The sequence below is a fragment of the Thermobia domestica genome, chromosome 10 (assembly GCF_964235325.1).
Source record: "Thermobia domestica chromosome 10, izTheDome1.hap1.1, whole genome shotgun sequence".
Lineage (NCBI taxonomy): Eukaryota > Metazoa > Arthropoda > Insecta > Zygentoma > Lepismatidae > Thermobia > Thermobia domestica.
This window is the reverse complement of record NC_137463.1, coordinates 88,038,400-88,054,103: the sequence shown is the minus strand read 5'-3', so window position 1 is coordinate 88,054,103 and position 15,704 is coordinate 88,038,400. Positions and strand designations below refer to the sequence as shown.

At 36.1% G+C, this 15,704-nt stretch overlaps 1 protein-coding gene across 3 annotated transcripts in view; it reads right to left on the bottom strand.

The window, feature by feature from the left end:
- Window positions 1-12,157: 12,157 nt before the first annotated feature.
- Window positions 12,158-15,704, bottom strand: part of LOC145662535 (selenoprotein N-like) — a 57,972-nt gene continuing 54,425 nt past the window's right edge. For all 3 annotated transcript variants that reach the window (XM_081728200.1, XM_081728201.1, XM_081728199.1), the window contains exons 9-10: window positions 14,423-14,632; window positions 12,158-12,245 (exon numbers count right to left, since the gene is read on the bottom strand). In XM_081728200.1, the coding sequence (XP_081584326.1) occupies window positions 14,528-14,632 (105 nt within the window). In that variant the 3' untranslated portion in view covers window positions 12,158-12,245; window positions 14,423-14,527. The remainder of the gene's footprint in view (window positions 12,246-14,422; window positions 14,633-15,704) is intronic.

The following is a 15,704-nucleotide window of genomic DNA, read 5'->3' as shown; positions in this document are numbered from 1 at the left end:
AATAATATAAAGAAATAAAGCATAATTAAAGTTAATACAATGTGTAATAATAAGTACGAATTTCGAAACTGGCGATGCGACTTATTTCCTAAGTGTACGAAAAGTACAATTGATTCTTAATGCAAATACGATATCTGGTACACTAATGTGATACGTGCTGTGGTAAAGCAAACATAGTGGCTTCTGAAGTTTGATAATATTGCATGTATAAATATTATTGAAATGGATACTTACCTTCTGTGATTCCTACGTTCTGTTAATACAGTTGGAAAAAGGGAACATGTTCATTATAATCTAGTATTTTATTCCTGAAAGAAACGTCATTTGCTTAATGAAATTTCGCATTTTCATTGATATTCCAGGTGTTACTACTGTTGATGTATTTGAACTGTAAATAGAACATTATATTTAAAGGGTCTCAATTATTAAAATTGAAATAGCATTATACTCTAGTTAATATATTCAATGTTGAAGTATCAGATGATATGTTCATTCCCTCGTATACACGTACAGTGCATTTATGTATTGGAATAATTCCATCTATTACGTCACGGTAATACTTAATTAACCGACCGGGCGTTGTGATTATGTGGTTTCCATCATGCCAGCCTATTATTCAACGAACTTGGAATGCGTTATCTGTTTTGAGGAAATACCTCAATGGCGACCATGGGCCTACAGTTCCACGACGCCTGCCATGTCACCCGTCGCGGGACTGTATCAAGAATAAATTTGTTGAGCAATAGGAAGAAATAAAGAAACCCGTAAGAATGGGCCATTACAAGGGAAACCACCAGCTTCTCGTAGCCACATTTGAATTCAGTTACCACTTTTCTACAGCAGCATGTCTGTCCACTGTAATCACCATGTTTTCGTGTTTGTTTTTTATTTTATTTTATTCTATTTTATTATGGGGATAACTTGGTGACACCTCGGTTGCAATATTTTTTACTTTGGTGGATGGATTCACCTTCATCCCTTCAGCAGTATTTAAATACCACGTTAAGTGCCATTGTTAATTTTCACGATATATATAAAGGGTGTACCGACGACGTTTGGGATGTGATTCCTGACACCAAGATAAGACAAAAAGTATAGACCAACCTGGGTGCACAATTGCTTCCTTTCGGAGTTATAGGCTGCCGAAAACACGAAAAAATGAAATTTAAAGGTCAATAGTTCCAAAACTACGGGACCTACCGCAGTCGGGTCAAGACTTCACTTAGGAACTAACTAGCATGTGCCCTATCCAAATATCTGAGTTCCAGAATCCTGTGGTACTTCCGCAACAATTTTTGTAGAGGTAGTTGTAGAGTACTTCGAACTATATGCCTGTAGCCAAACTCATTCTATAAAAATTGTTGCGTTAGTATTGATTCTGAAACCTGTATTTTTGATAGCGCACATATTAGTTCCTAAGTGGTCTTGACCCGACTATGGTAGGTCGCATAGTTTTGGAACTATGGACATTTAAAGTTCAGTTTTTCATGTTTTCGGCAGCCTATAACTCCCCGAAAGGAACCATTTGTGCACCCAGGTTGGTCTCTACTTTTTTTTTTTTTTTTTTTTTTCTAATCTTAGTGTCAGGAAAAGTATAGACCAACCTGGGTGCACAATTGCTTCCTTTCGGAGTTATAGGCTGCCGAAAACATGAAAATATGAACTTGAAAAGGTTCATAGCTCCAAAACTATGGGACCTACCATAGTCGGGTCAAAACTTCACTTAGGAACTAATATGTGCACTATCCAAAAATACATGTTTCAGAATCCTGCGGTACTCACGCAACAACTTTTATAGAGGGAGTTTGGCTAAGGGCATATAATTTGAAGCACTCACCAGCTACCTCTGTAAAAACTGTTGCAGAAGTACCGCAGGATTCTGAAACATGGATATTTTGATAGAGCACATACTAGTTCTTAAGTGAAGTCTTGACCCTACTACGGTAGGTCCCATAGTTTTGGAGCTATTGACCTTTAAAGTTCAGTTTTTCATATTTTCGGCAGCTTATAACTCCGAAAGAAAGCATTTGTGCACCCAAGTTGGTCTATACTTTTTGTCTCATCTTGGTGTCAGGAATCACCTCCCAACGTTGTCGGTGTTGTTTTGAAACACTATATATATATATATATATATATTATATCTAAAACGTTTGCAAAAGTGTGAAAATCATACCTAGTATGGTGTGGGGCCTCCTTTTGCGTCCAAAACAGCTTGGATCCGACGTGGAATGGACATATACAGCTCCTGAATCATGGTGTGTGGAATTTTGTACCATTGTTCCTCGAAAACATGCTCCAGTTCCTTAAGGAATGCTGGTGGAGGGTAATGAGACCGAACACGCCTTTCTAACTCAGGCCACAATGGCTCAATGATATTCAGATCTGGTATTTGTGGGACCCAGGGGAGGTGTGATAGCTCCTGGTCATGCTCCTCAAACCATGATTTCACCGTTTTTGCAGCGTGACAGGGTGCCAAATCATCTTGGTAGATGCCATCACCATCAGGGAACAATATTTGGGCCATGGGTAGAACCTGGTCCCCCAAAATGGCCTCATACGCCTTAGCATTCATCATTCCATGCAGGGCTATGATGGGACCTGCTGAAAACCACGATATCATTGCCCACACTGTAACAGAACCACCCCCATGCTTTACAGTTGGGAGCAGACAGTCTGTATCATAGGCCTACGACGGTGTTCTCCATACGTAAACACGACCGGTTGTTGGAAACAAGGTGAAGGTCGATTCATCGGACCATATTACGTGTTTCCACTGCTCATGAGTCCACGCCTTGTGGTCCTTGCACCACTGGATACGCCTCTTCGCATTTAGTGCCGTGACCAAGGGTTTGGAGATAGCGGCCCTGCCATGAATTTTCATTTTATGAAGTTCCTGTTGCACTGTTTTCGATGAAACCGGGATCTGTAGGCCGGAATTGAGTTCAGACGTAATTTTCATTGCAGTGGTCTTCTTTTTAGCTACCATAACCCGTTTTAATCCTATCCATATCTGACAGGATTGTCTTTCGACCACTGTTGTGCTATGCAGACGTCGTTTGCCCATGAATTGTGTATGCTCTCGTGACATTGGATACAGTGCCTTTCGATACCCCCACAATTTTCTCCATTGCTGCCACTGAAGCTCCAACCAAACGGGCACCAACGATCATGCCTCTTTGGAAGTCTGTCAGGTCGCCCATTTTACCGCTCCACTTTCACACCACGACACACACAATGAACTGGTTACTGCTGACGGAAGAGGAAGGTCCACATGACACATTGAAAACAAAATACGATCGGCAACCGCAACACTTGTTGTACAGTGGAGGGCCAAACTTGTGTGTCCTGTATGAAGTGTTTTTAGATATTTCGTCTACCCCTATATATATATAGCACAAAAGTTCTAGCCAATTTCTGGGATTTCTAAGTGGGTGTATTGCCCATAATCTAGGAATTCTTAAATTCTCCGAAAAGTTACGTTTGTGATGGTTATTATTTCTATTCGACTATTCTAAACTCTGACAAATTCTGCAAACAACTTATAAAACACTTTCTAACTCATCCATGAAGAGAGAGTTGAAATCAAAGAGCTGCAGAGACAGATTTAATTGATATGTATAGAATATTAAAGCAGAGGGAAAATGCTTCACGAGAGATTAAAAATTCAGAATTTTTGAGAACCTGCACAAAATATGTGACAAATTAATAGCGGATTCAAGTTGCAAAGTGTAACCAAAAAAGAAAATATAACTCAACTCCTTGTTTCATCCCAAGCTACTCAAAACCTATTAACAGAGTAAATGTAGCTGTGGTAAATTCGTTAAAAATGAATGCATTAATAATACATTAAAATGCGTATATTGCAATCTACAATACACTGCTGAACCAAAAATTAGTGCAGCAGCCTAAAATATAATACACTGATACCTTAAGATAGATGTGTGTATCATTACACTTACCACTCGCTGGGAGGTGTAACAAGCTGTGAGAGCCTAGTAGAAAGTCCCAAAAGCAACAGCATGTAGGTCCACCATGAGTGTCCGTAACGGCTGTAACACGATAGACACAGAGGTATGGTAAGCCATGAGACAGTGACACGATGAGATAGAGAGGTATGCTAAGCCATGAGACAGCGACACGATGAGACACAGTTATGGTAAGCCATGAGACAGCCATACGTTACTACATTTCATGAATGGGTGAGGAGTGTGTGGTCTGTGAGGTGTTGTACGATCATAGACCAGACGTGTTCGATCAGCGAGAGATGTGAACATATCGTACAGGCAAACAGTGGAACATTTGTGTCCTGCATTAAATGTAAAATATTGCTTACCATATTAGATGTGTCTTCTCGGTGTACTATGGCGACTATAGGTATCCTGGAATCGTTGTGAGACATCGCTGTATATTCGCATCACTAAATCCACTTATATTCTGCACGTTAGCTCTTTTCTAATGAACAAGTGATAGCCAACATAGACAATTTTTACTGTACTATGTGGTTCCAACCTGGGAAAGCAAAGTTCAACTCCCCCCCCCCCAAAAAAAAAAAAAACGGTAGGCTTAAATTGAGGTGTTGAAAAGTTACGAATCTGATAAATATTGGTAATTTCTTATTTGGAAGATAAACATAAATTCATAATTTGAGTAGTGAATGAGGGAGACTGTTGCATAACAGAAAAATATGTTCTGAATATTTTTAAGTGTTTCCTTTAGTTATACTTTTACATAGAAACAACCGACTCACCCCATTTGTCCGCTTTTCAGCTGTGTGACATCCAAAGCAAAATACCAGTAGCTTTCTCTTCCCCTTAGTACTCAATAGGTATTTTAAATTGAAACAACTTAAAAATATGTGAATTTTTAAACTAGTACATTTTATTTATTTTTATAAAAACATACAAAAATACTGTACATCATTAAATTAATATATTTCACATATTTTTTTTACGAAGATTCTTGTAATTCAATAAAAAGATTTTCGATACTTCATTCTTGTTTAATTTTATTTTAACGTTTCAAAGACATCTAACAGTCTTTGTAATCTCTCTGCTAGTAAAAGAAAAGGAGTACAACTCTGATGACTTTGAAACGTTAGTACGAATAAAATAAGACATGGATGGAGTATCAAAAGTCTTATTTATTCAATATAATTTGTAGTAACTGAGAAGGCATCATCATACAACATCCACTTAATAACAAGTTTCTAATGTTATAATCATTTACTCCTCAGGTATTACAAATTTTCTTGAAGAAAAAAATATTTTACTCCACACACAAATGTTTCGACTTAACCTGTTTGTATGCACGGAATTATTTACTGTGCTACAAGAACAATATTTTCGTAACTTATGAAAATGTGACGTGATTACGAATTGTGTAGGGTATTAAGCTGTACAGCTTCATCCACTCCTTCTTGCAAAAACTTCACGTATAAATATTCAGAAGGGTCATTGAAACTGAAAAATAAAAAGAAAATTTTTAGGTAAAGGGAAATATAAATGTATGTATGTATAGTTTCAGCAATAGTTAGCATTTTGAAAGTACGCTAAGAGTGTTATTTTTAGGAGCCCTACATATTTATAGTAATATATATTCCTAAGCTGGAGATATTACTATAAACTTTTTCTAATTACACCAGCTGGCCTGCATTGACTTGATCGAATAGTGTATGGCAAAATCTCTTATGTTTCCATACTCCTGAACACACACTACATTTCGTTCCTGGATCGTTTAAGATTCAGAATATCTACCAGGCAGAAAAAAATCAGGGAACTTATAAGGTTCTCTGAGGAAAAGTTCTCTCACCAGAAGTTATTAAAAGTGAGTAGGCGAATTCAAGAATCTTGCAATAAGTAATAACAAAATAAAATATACCCAACAAATCTTAATTTTTTTTCTTCTGTGTACTTATTTATCCTCTGTAACATTGTAAAGAAACCATGAATATTGGAATTTTACTGTTCGTCGAATTAGGGTGGAATTAGTATTTTTCAGACTTTTTAAAGAATAATTTCCCTTCCGGAAACAACCAAAATGGTTCCGAAAATTGTGTAGAATCTGTTAAAGCTTTTAAGGTGGACATGAGGTGTAATCAGTGGCATAGTTTCAATATGACAATACCGGAGGTTTAATCAATCAAACCATGCTTGATTTCCTCTATGAGGGAACAATAGCTTTATAAAATCAGGTTAAGAAATTGCGCTACAAGATACAGAGAATGAAATCTTACAGTATTAGAACAAGAAAATGGTTTCAGCACGAGAAACTATTTGGGTGGTAACCAAAACAGGGTGTCTACTGAGTTCCAATTTCAAAATTCCAGTATACTCAGTCGCGTATAACTCAGCAAAATTCGAGTACCTAATACAATGATTTTTTTAAAAAGATCTTTAGAAATAATCGCACTCTTGATGATTTCAGGTTTGTAATTGTTTTACCCGTATTTATATATTGTCTGCCCCTGTGCTCTAAATAATTTGCCCCTCTCCTCCTCCCGCACAAACTTATGTCCCAAATAAGGAAGCAAGCCGTGATTTTGCAAACATACCAACTCCTTGTTGAGTAGCAGTTTAGGTATTACAAGTTACAACACAATTTTAAATGGCCTAATTCTCTTAATGATGAATGATGTGGTGTTCTGTTCAAAGGCAGGTGTTTGACCCGACGATTCTTGGGCAAGGTAAACCCATGGTAGAGAAATGAACCAAATGACCTGTTCCACGTCCCTAGATTAGACCTGAGATGAGATATGAGGGGTGTAAAGTACCCATGAAAATAGCATGGGGGCATTTTAAAAATAATTGAAAACTATCAATATTAGAGTTGCACTCATAGTTTTTGGGGTCGCTGAGATGAATAGGACAGTTTTAATCCAATTCAATTTCAAGGTCATACTCCATTCCCCAGGGAGGATGCGAAATTTCAAAAGTAATCGAAAACGACAGATATTAGTGTTGAATTCATAGTTTTCGAGGTAACTGAGTTTAACGGCATCAGTTTTCATGATATTCAAGTTCATCCTCGCCTCTTGCGGAGGGGAGGGAGAGGGTGACTTTTTAAAAATAATCTGATAATCTAGCTAATTAATAACTACTGTAATTAGAGCGAATTAAACACATTAACATATTTTCTCGAGCTTGCTCCGGACTCTGTGGGTTGCTACTTTTAAATATTACTTTATCGTGAATCTTTATTAAAAAAAAAAATAAAAATAAAAATAAAAATAAAATAAAATAAATAAAATAAAAATAAAATCCAAAATTTTGCCGCCCTGTGCTCGAGCACAAAATAGTACTTATCTAACTAGGGGCCTACGGGCTTTACCATCAAATAATATTTTATTTTTTAATAAATTTAGTTAGCCCTGATTTCTTTGAAATACAAATGATTAGGTATATGCAAGCTGCTCATGAAATCTTTACACAAGCAATGTGCCACATCCATACCATGCATTAAAACTAGCCCTCAGTTTCCCATCATTGGGCAAACTTTTACTGACTTTGCTGACTAGTTTGCAGCCCTGTATACTGTACTTGAAGCATTGCATATAATATAATGCACCTATTGTTATTATACGTGAGGTATTGAAAAAAAGAAAGAAAGGAAAGCGGAAACTGAAAACAGTATTAGTAGGAAGGGGGAAGTTAGTGACTATCTGCAACCCCAAGAGAGATGATTTTAGCTCTTAACGCCGGATCATTAGGGAAAATCGTAATTTATTATTTCAGTAACTATACTGTATTACATAAGTTTTGTTCTATAAAATCACTTTCTTCATAATCTGAAGCTCAATTTCACTACTTTCCTTTGACCGACAACTTTAATTCATGACTTTCATGGCCGTAGACACCCTGCTCGGAGGCCTCATACAGTGAGCCAAGAGCATTAGTTGTATTATATAAATGTATTATTAATTATATTATAACTTGTATAATAATTGTGTATTATTCTATTCTAGTTACAAGACTGTTATTACCCTCGACGTTTGGAGTTCAAAAATCCCGGGTAGATTATAAAGAACGATATTTGTGTATTTCAGAATTTTCTCAGTATGCAGATCAAAAATTCCAGTATATTTTCAGTATTTCCAGTATCAACATTAAATTCCAGTATTTCACGTATTTCCAGTATCAGTAGACACTCTGCAAAACCACACAAATAAGTAAATAAATACACTTGAAAATGCCTTAAAATGACATTTTATCCAATATAAATTCGAAAAAGCATTCTGATCCGCAATATCACTTGTTGCTAACAATATAAAAATATTTAAATTTTTTACATGTAAAAGAATTTAAATAATTTACAGAGGACTCACCTAACTAATCTTGTGTGTCAACTCTACCTGCAAACTCGTCAATAACTTGTTCCATTAAATGCAAATTGAATCAGAAATTAATGATTGTTGTTTCTCAGTCTTTCTGCGAAAATTACGTAAATTTAAAAACATCTGTATACCTAATCTCTTGGCCCAATCATTATGCAAATATAGAAAAATATTTTTTTTCCCTAATACTGTCAGTTAACCATGGGAATCTATGTAAATTTATACTTAATTGCTTTAAATATTATATATTTGCGCGTTCGCAAGCATAAGTTTACATTCAACAGTAGAGAAATAAGCAACTTGGAAATCTATGTTACTGACTAATTCCAAAATGAAACAGAATTGCCAATCCATAGACATTTAACTAAAGCCAGTGTATTCAACGGAAAAAAATCTTTCGTGAGTTTTCTCCAAAAAATCCACTGCGAAACTTACGAACTAGGCAAACAGCAAACAACAACTCGACAGCTATTATCGTAGAATTATGGTAAGTTTATTTTTTGCAATACCAGCTTTATTGCTGACCCGCCAAAAAAGTATCAACTGGTATATGTCACTACAGAATCCACAGATTTAGCGAAAGACCGCTAGTGCTAACAAGGAATGATATTTTCAACTAATATACTTTATCAGAGCTCTATCACTGACTTCATTGGCATTGCTCTCCACCTTCGAGGTTGTCGTTAGAGAAAAGCTAGCTTCTAGCGGGGAAAAAGAAAAAGTATTTTCATCAGTAGTGCCTACTTAATTTATCATGTTATTACTCTTCCACTCTATGCATTCAATGTTTATAGAAAACAGCGACTTTTCCTTGTATACAAATAAAAATGATGGAATTCTCCATGATGCCTTGCGGTGTAATATGACTAAAGATATAAAAAATTAGAGTTCTTTTCCCTATTTCACGAGGGTTTCACACGATATTTTTGTTTATATATTAACAAAATGTACCCAAGTATATTACGAAAATATCGTGTGAAACCCTCGTGAAATAGGGAAAAGAACTCTAATTTTTTTATATCTTTAGTCATATTACACCGCAAGGCATCATGGAGAATTCCATCATTTTTATTTGTATACAAGGAAAAGTCGCTGTTTTCTATAAACATTGAATGCATAGAGTGGAAGGGTAATAACATGATAAATTAAGTAGGCACTACTGATGAAAATACTTTTTCTTTTTCCCCGCTAGAAGCTAGCTTTTCTCTAACGACAACCTCGAAGGTGGAGAGCAATGCCAATGAAGTCAGTGATAGAGCTCTGATAAAGTATATTAGTTGAAAATATCATTTCCTGATTGCTCCGAAAAGCTAAGCCAAATCAGCTTCTTCTGGTCATCTATGAGACAGTGAAAGTGACACGAGGTTTGTGCTTCTCTTTAAGCTATGATGCTAGCTTCAAACTATTTCTATCACTTTTCAACGTTTTCGAAGTAGTCAAATAACCTAAAGAAATACTGAATGTATATGATTCTTCTGTGCAAGCTAAGCTTCTTAGTTTCCTCATAGGCACGTCACTCGACATTGTTCACCTACACAATTTCTTATCTCAAAACCTCGACACCTCTTGACTTGAGGTAAACTCTTTTTAGTACATACTCTTGTATTTAAAGAAGACGTAGTTTTTTTTTTTTTTCAATAATTTAAAGAAAAAGAAAAGAAAGAACTTATGTAGCTGTATACGTGGTTAGCGACTCGGCAATGATAATGAAAACTAGTATAGAACAAAGTTATTGACAAACTTCTGTAAGCACGGAGGCTATATGAGACTTGACTACAAAATGAAATGAAATCTTTAAGTTTTACGTTCCACGATTATGCCGGCTAGGCTAAAGGAGACGGTCATGATGAGAAATGAATGAAATGGTGGAATGAAGAAAGTGGGAGGAAAACTACGCACACGGTGTTTGCCCACCACAAAGTTCACTTAGCGGGAGCAGAGTTTAAACCCGGTACCCCATGCACCAGAGGTGAACGCTCTCCATTGAGCCACCGCGGCCCCGACTTGACCTACAATTTAAGGTAGAATCCGAACCAGCGAATGCATTTAAATTTCAGCTTTTCCACCGGGAATCGAACCCGCGACTCAAAACACAGACACTGTTCACAAAATAGCGGAACATACTTCTCGAACAGAAGATATCAAAATTTACTAATTTTAACTCCTCTCAGACTTATTTGTGAACATTCGCTAGCAATGTAAAACATACCAACTAATTAATTTGCGAACTAGGGTAACACAAGTTCTACACTAGTCTTGCAAGTTTTAAAGATAAATACTTTCAAAATTAAGATGAAACAAATGCATAAATACTAGTATTACTACTCTAGTAATTTTGAAAAACAAGCCTTTGTTGGATATCGTTCGAGTTCAACGTTAAACTGTAGGACCATGTTTCGCATAGCTGCAGAAAAGCTGTTCAACCTCAAACAAAATAATATATTCTTTTTGTTAGTAGCTCCAATACACAAGATAGCTCCAATTCATAAGATCAATTACAGCAAAATCATCTTTGTAGTAAAGACAACGTAAATTCAATGTTACACCTTTTAAAGTTATTAACAACAGTGTGCATGAGATCGAAACTATTTGCTACAGGCCATATCATGCATCAGTATTTTTACAGAGTTGTCGACTTACAAAAAAACGTCAAAATATTTGAGGCGCCTAGTATCAAAGCCGCCAAATTCATTTTTTTTAAAATACCGAAATTGAGTTATATCGCTTGTTATATGTTTGATCTAAAGGAATTCCATGGAAACAAAATTTTGTGTAAAAGCTTAATATTTCATACTAAAAAACAAGTTCAAATATGGAACTTTGTACGCGGGTATATGGAGCTTCACTGCACGTTTTGCGAGATTACTCGAAACTAGGCGAAATGGATGTGGCGGATTTTGATACTAGGCGCCTCATTTATTATTATTTAGAGTTTAGCGTCCTACTTTTATGCACCGAGGTTAAGGCAAACGGTAATGATGAGATAGATGAATGATAATGATGGAATGAAGTAAGTGGAAGGAAACGGGAGAACCCCGAGAAAACCCCACACATACGGTGTTCGTCTGCCACAAAGTTCACTTGGTGAGAGCTGAGATCGAACCAGGGACCTTACGCGCCAGAGGTGAGCGCTCTACTACCACCACAGCCCCATCAAAAGACTGAGATAAATTAACTAATGAGAAAGAAACTTTGTGAAACATTGTTATTTTTAATGCTACAAACCAATGGACTATGTTATTTTTAATACTATCAAGCAATGGACTAAAATTGAAGTTTTACTTTCAGATCATGGAATATAAATACTTATGGGTAGTGGATGATTTTCAAAGAAACCACATACAAAGGATTTGACAATTCTTAAGACTAGAAGAATCAGTCCCGCGATCGACAATCCGTTAAGTGTTTTAGACAGACAATATTTAAAATGATTTCTTTGTTGCAACTTTCGTATTTATTGATCCACTGACTTTCATTTACGTTTCTTTTTTGTCAGCAGCGAGGCTATAAAGGACGAGACCTGAAGTTTAAAGTGGGACCTGAATCATTGTAGTGCAATTGATGTTTTCCCACCGTAAATCGAACGCAGTATCTAGTGAATCGAAAGCACACGCACTAACTATTAGACCAGTACGGATCTATGGATAGCTATATATCTTATGTCACATGTTTATTTTTTTAAATGAATTTTAATCTGTAGAAATAATATTTCAACCAAATTCTGTCAGTGGGAATTCATTAATACTTACCCTGACCATTCTTCTTCAGGAACAGATTCACCAAGAATATCATTCGCATTCATTTTATGAATAACTGTGCTATTTGGCAACATGACAAGTGATGTTACAGGAAATTCGTAACTATCCAAAGCTGACGCTGCATACAGTGCTGATCTTTCACTCGACTCTTTCAGTTCCTAAGAGATAAAGAAATATTTGTTTGCTTAAATTATATGTAAACTAAAGTTTACATTACTTACCTATACCAACAACAAATATCATTTTATCACCAGAAACATTACTTGTCAACAAATTAAGATTAACAATAAAAAAATTAATAAATAAAGAATGGAAGTACTGTAGATCGGGCTGATATTGACTAATTGCATAATATTATATTTTGATGGAAATTACACAAAGCAGGAGAGCTGCATGTTAATTTAAATGTACTTAAAAGACAGCTCCAGCAGTAATGTATTCCTTATCGATTTTAAATTACTAGGACGAACAATTGTTGTTCCGCGCATTGTTTGCTTGTGACACTGCGTAGAAATCGTGTCACGTGACTGCAAAATTAAAACTATTGTACGTTTTGTGTCTTTAATCAGAGCAATTCCAAACTGGTGTCAACTACACACCACAGAGTTCGTTTGAAGCGTAAAAAGATTTGATTAGTAGGAGTGTATCTTTAATACTTGCATATTTAACGCGCGTATTCTATATAAATGTTCGATAATTACAATCTGCATCAAAGCAATAAACAAATGGAAGTTCTAGATAAGTACAATATACACTGAAAGGAAAATTATTAATTGCTTGTTGCAGGGGGAGTCAATGGAAGACGCCAGTATCTGGATTATTTTATCCGATCAAGACTGGTCATGGGTCACAGCATTAACTCAAGCAAATATTATCACGTAAAAAAATGTCAATTTCATTTGATTTGATTTTCAGTTTAGCGTCTCTTTCAACAGCGAGGCTATATGATATGTGGACCTACAGCTTAATGTGGGATGCGAATCACATGAACTCCCGCCGGGAATCGAACCCGGGTCTTCCACGACAAAGGCGCGTATGCTAACCGCTTAGCACTTTAGTATGACGAGAAAATAAGACACAATTACAAGCAACAGACGATAAAACGAAAACAAAATTTGGTTACAATGAAAAGTATCACATAAAGCAATGAATTCGAGTAAAACAAATAAAACTCAAATAAAATCCCCAGAGAACATTCGATTTCCAATTTCATAAATACACAAATTCGAGAAGTATAGGCAGTGTCATCTCCCAAAACGTACTAAAACTTTAATGGTAAATGAAGGAGCTAGCCGATTATTTCTAATACTACATGTTCTACACGTGTAAAATAAAAAAATAAATAAATAAATAAATAAATAAATAAATAAATAAAATAAAATAAATAAAAAATAAAATAAAATAAAAAAAATAAATAAATACTGAAAAATGTTTGATTAAACCTGAAGAGAACCGGTCTCCGATTTACTGTTACCGTACCAATGCAGTAATTGCTATGCTGTCCAACCCACTACCTAAACACCTCTACGTTCTTTTTCTTGGAATAAATAATAATTAATTATCTGGATGGGAAAACAGGAGCTGGTGTCAGTCGAAGGAGGGTAGATTGCATCAGATTTGCAGACAATAATGTGCTGCTTGTCGAAAGTGAAAGGACATTAAAATATAATCCTGAGGAATCTTAATAGAATTTGAGAAAAATTTGGAACAGAAACCAATATAGAAAAGGCAAGAACCATAATTATAAATAAAAAGACCGAAACTAAAAAGATTAAAATAGAGAATGAGGACATTGAATAAACAAAAGTTAACATGTAGGATTAAAGGACGGCACGCATTGCAATCAAGGCAAAATGTAAAACTGCCTTAGCTAAGGAAGATTTTAACAAAACGAACATATTACTATGTGGTAAAGTGTTTTGTCTGCAGCGTGTTCCCCTACGAAGCAGTATCGACATCGAGAAAACAGGAGGAAAAGCAATACAGCCCTTCGAAATATAATGTTAGAAAGGACGGAATGGATATGAATGAAGAGCTACTTGGAAGAATAAGGAAATGTTGGATATCAATAGGAGAAGAAACCGCAATTTGTTGAGACAATGTCTCGGATAAAAACATAGAAATTTGATAATGAAAGTACTGGAAGGGATAGTAACTGGAAAGCAAAACAGAGGATGGAGAAGCTGCCAAATGATAAGCAATATATAAATTGAGACAAACCATCAAAACAACATGACATGTACAGACCTGCTCTCTGGCAGAAAACACACGGCAATGATGATGTTCAGAAGCAACAATTGATTTTATTTTCGCTTGTGAAGATAATGTTACTTACCTCAAGCTCTGCCACAAAGGACCATGAGCTAATAAAATGCTGTTGAAGAAGGGCCTGCACTTTCTTGCTGGCAAGTGGTCCCTCTCGTAGGGACCTTCCTGAACCTCAGCAAGACTGATCATCTAAGGCACCCCACAATACTATACTATGTATCAAGAGGTTGGAGGCTAGAGATTTTGTAGATGCTATTGGTAGGCTATAGTATGGTATCTGAAAGAATAAAACAATTCAAAGACAGTATCTTGGGAGATAATTCACACTTGCAGTCTAAATATTAACATCAATATCTCAACTTAACAAGATGGAAATATAGTATATTATATTCCTATTTCCAATATTTTGAAAGTAAATAAATTCGTAAATAACGCTGAGCTGTTTATTTTATCATTCTACAGTATGCAGCAAAACAAACAGTACTGAAATCACACCGTTGGCAGTTATTTATTTATTTGTTGTATAACATAATGAAACATAGGAAATGTCAAATGGGTGCGAACTGAATAATACTCAACACATGTAAATTTAAAAGGAATCGCGCTTGTACATTATATGTTCAAAATATTGACGATCATGTGGCACACATTATTCATAGCGGTCCTGTAGATCGATGAACATGTCAGTGAACACGGGTTGCTGGAACGACGAAACAAATGACCGAATCTTGTCTCTTAAATCCGGTATAGTGGTAGGGGGTTATCTGTTCGGAAAATTGCTTCCTTCAGCATACCCCATATGTTGACATCTGGAGCCGTGGGATCAGGGGAGAGGGAAGGATATGGTAAGTCCGTTCCACGGGAAATCAAGCGATGTTCAAACTCTTGTGGGCAGAAGGACAACCGACTCATTTGCAGAATGAGCAGTAGCTCCATCTTGCTGCATCCATTGTTGTAACGACAGATATTTGGTGCGACAAAATCCGCTCAAATCATGCAAAAATGGGTCAATAATCAACTGTCGGTTGTCTAGCGATCAATGTTCACATGGTTCTCATCACTGAACCATATGTTGCTGATGAAATCTTCATCTTCATATGCTATAGCTCCAGAGCAATACAGTAGAAGTGTGCACTCATCTTCTGTAGTGAGACAATGTCCCACACTGTATGACAAGAAATAGTGCTCGAAAATAAACATTTTCTCCTCTTTTGTGAGTAACATTATCTTCGCGCCAACTGCACACTACGATAGTCCACACACAACTAAACACACATGTGGCAATCACAGCTCATCGTATTGCACCTGCGCGCCATCCGTACGCGAATTTCAGTACTGTTTGTTTTGCC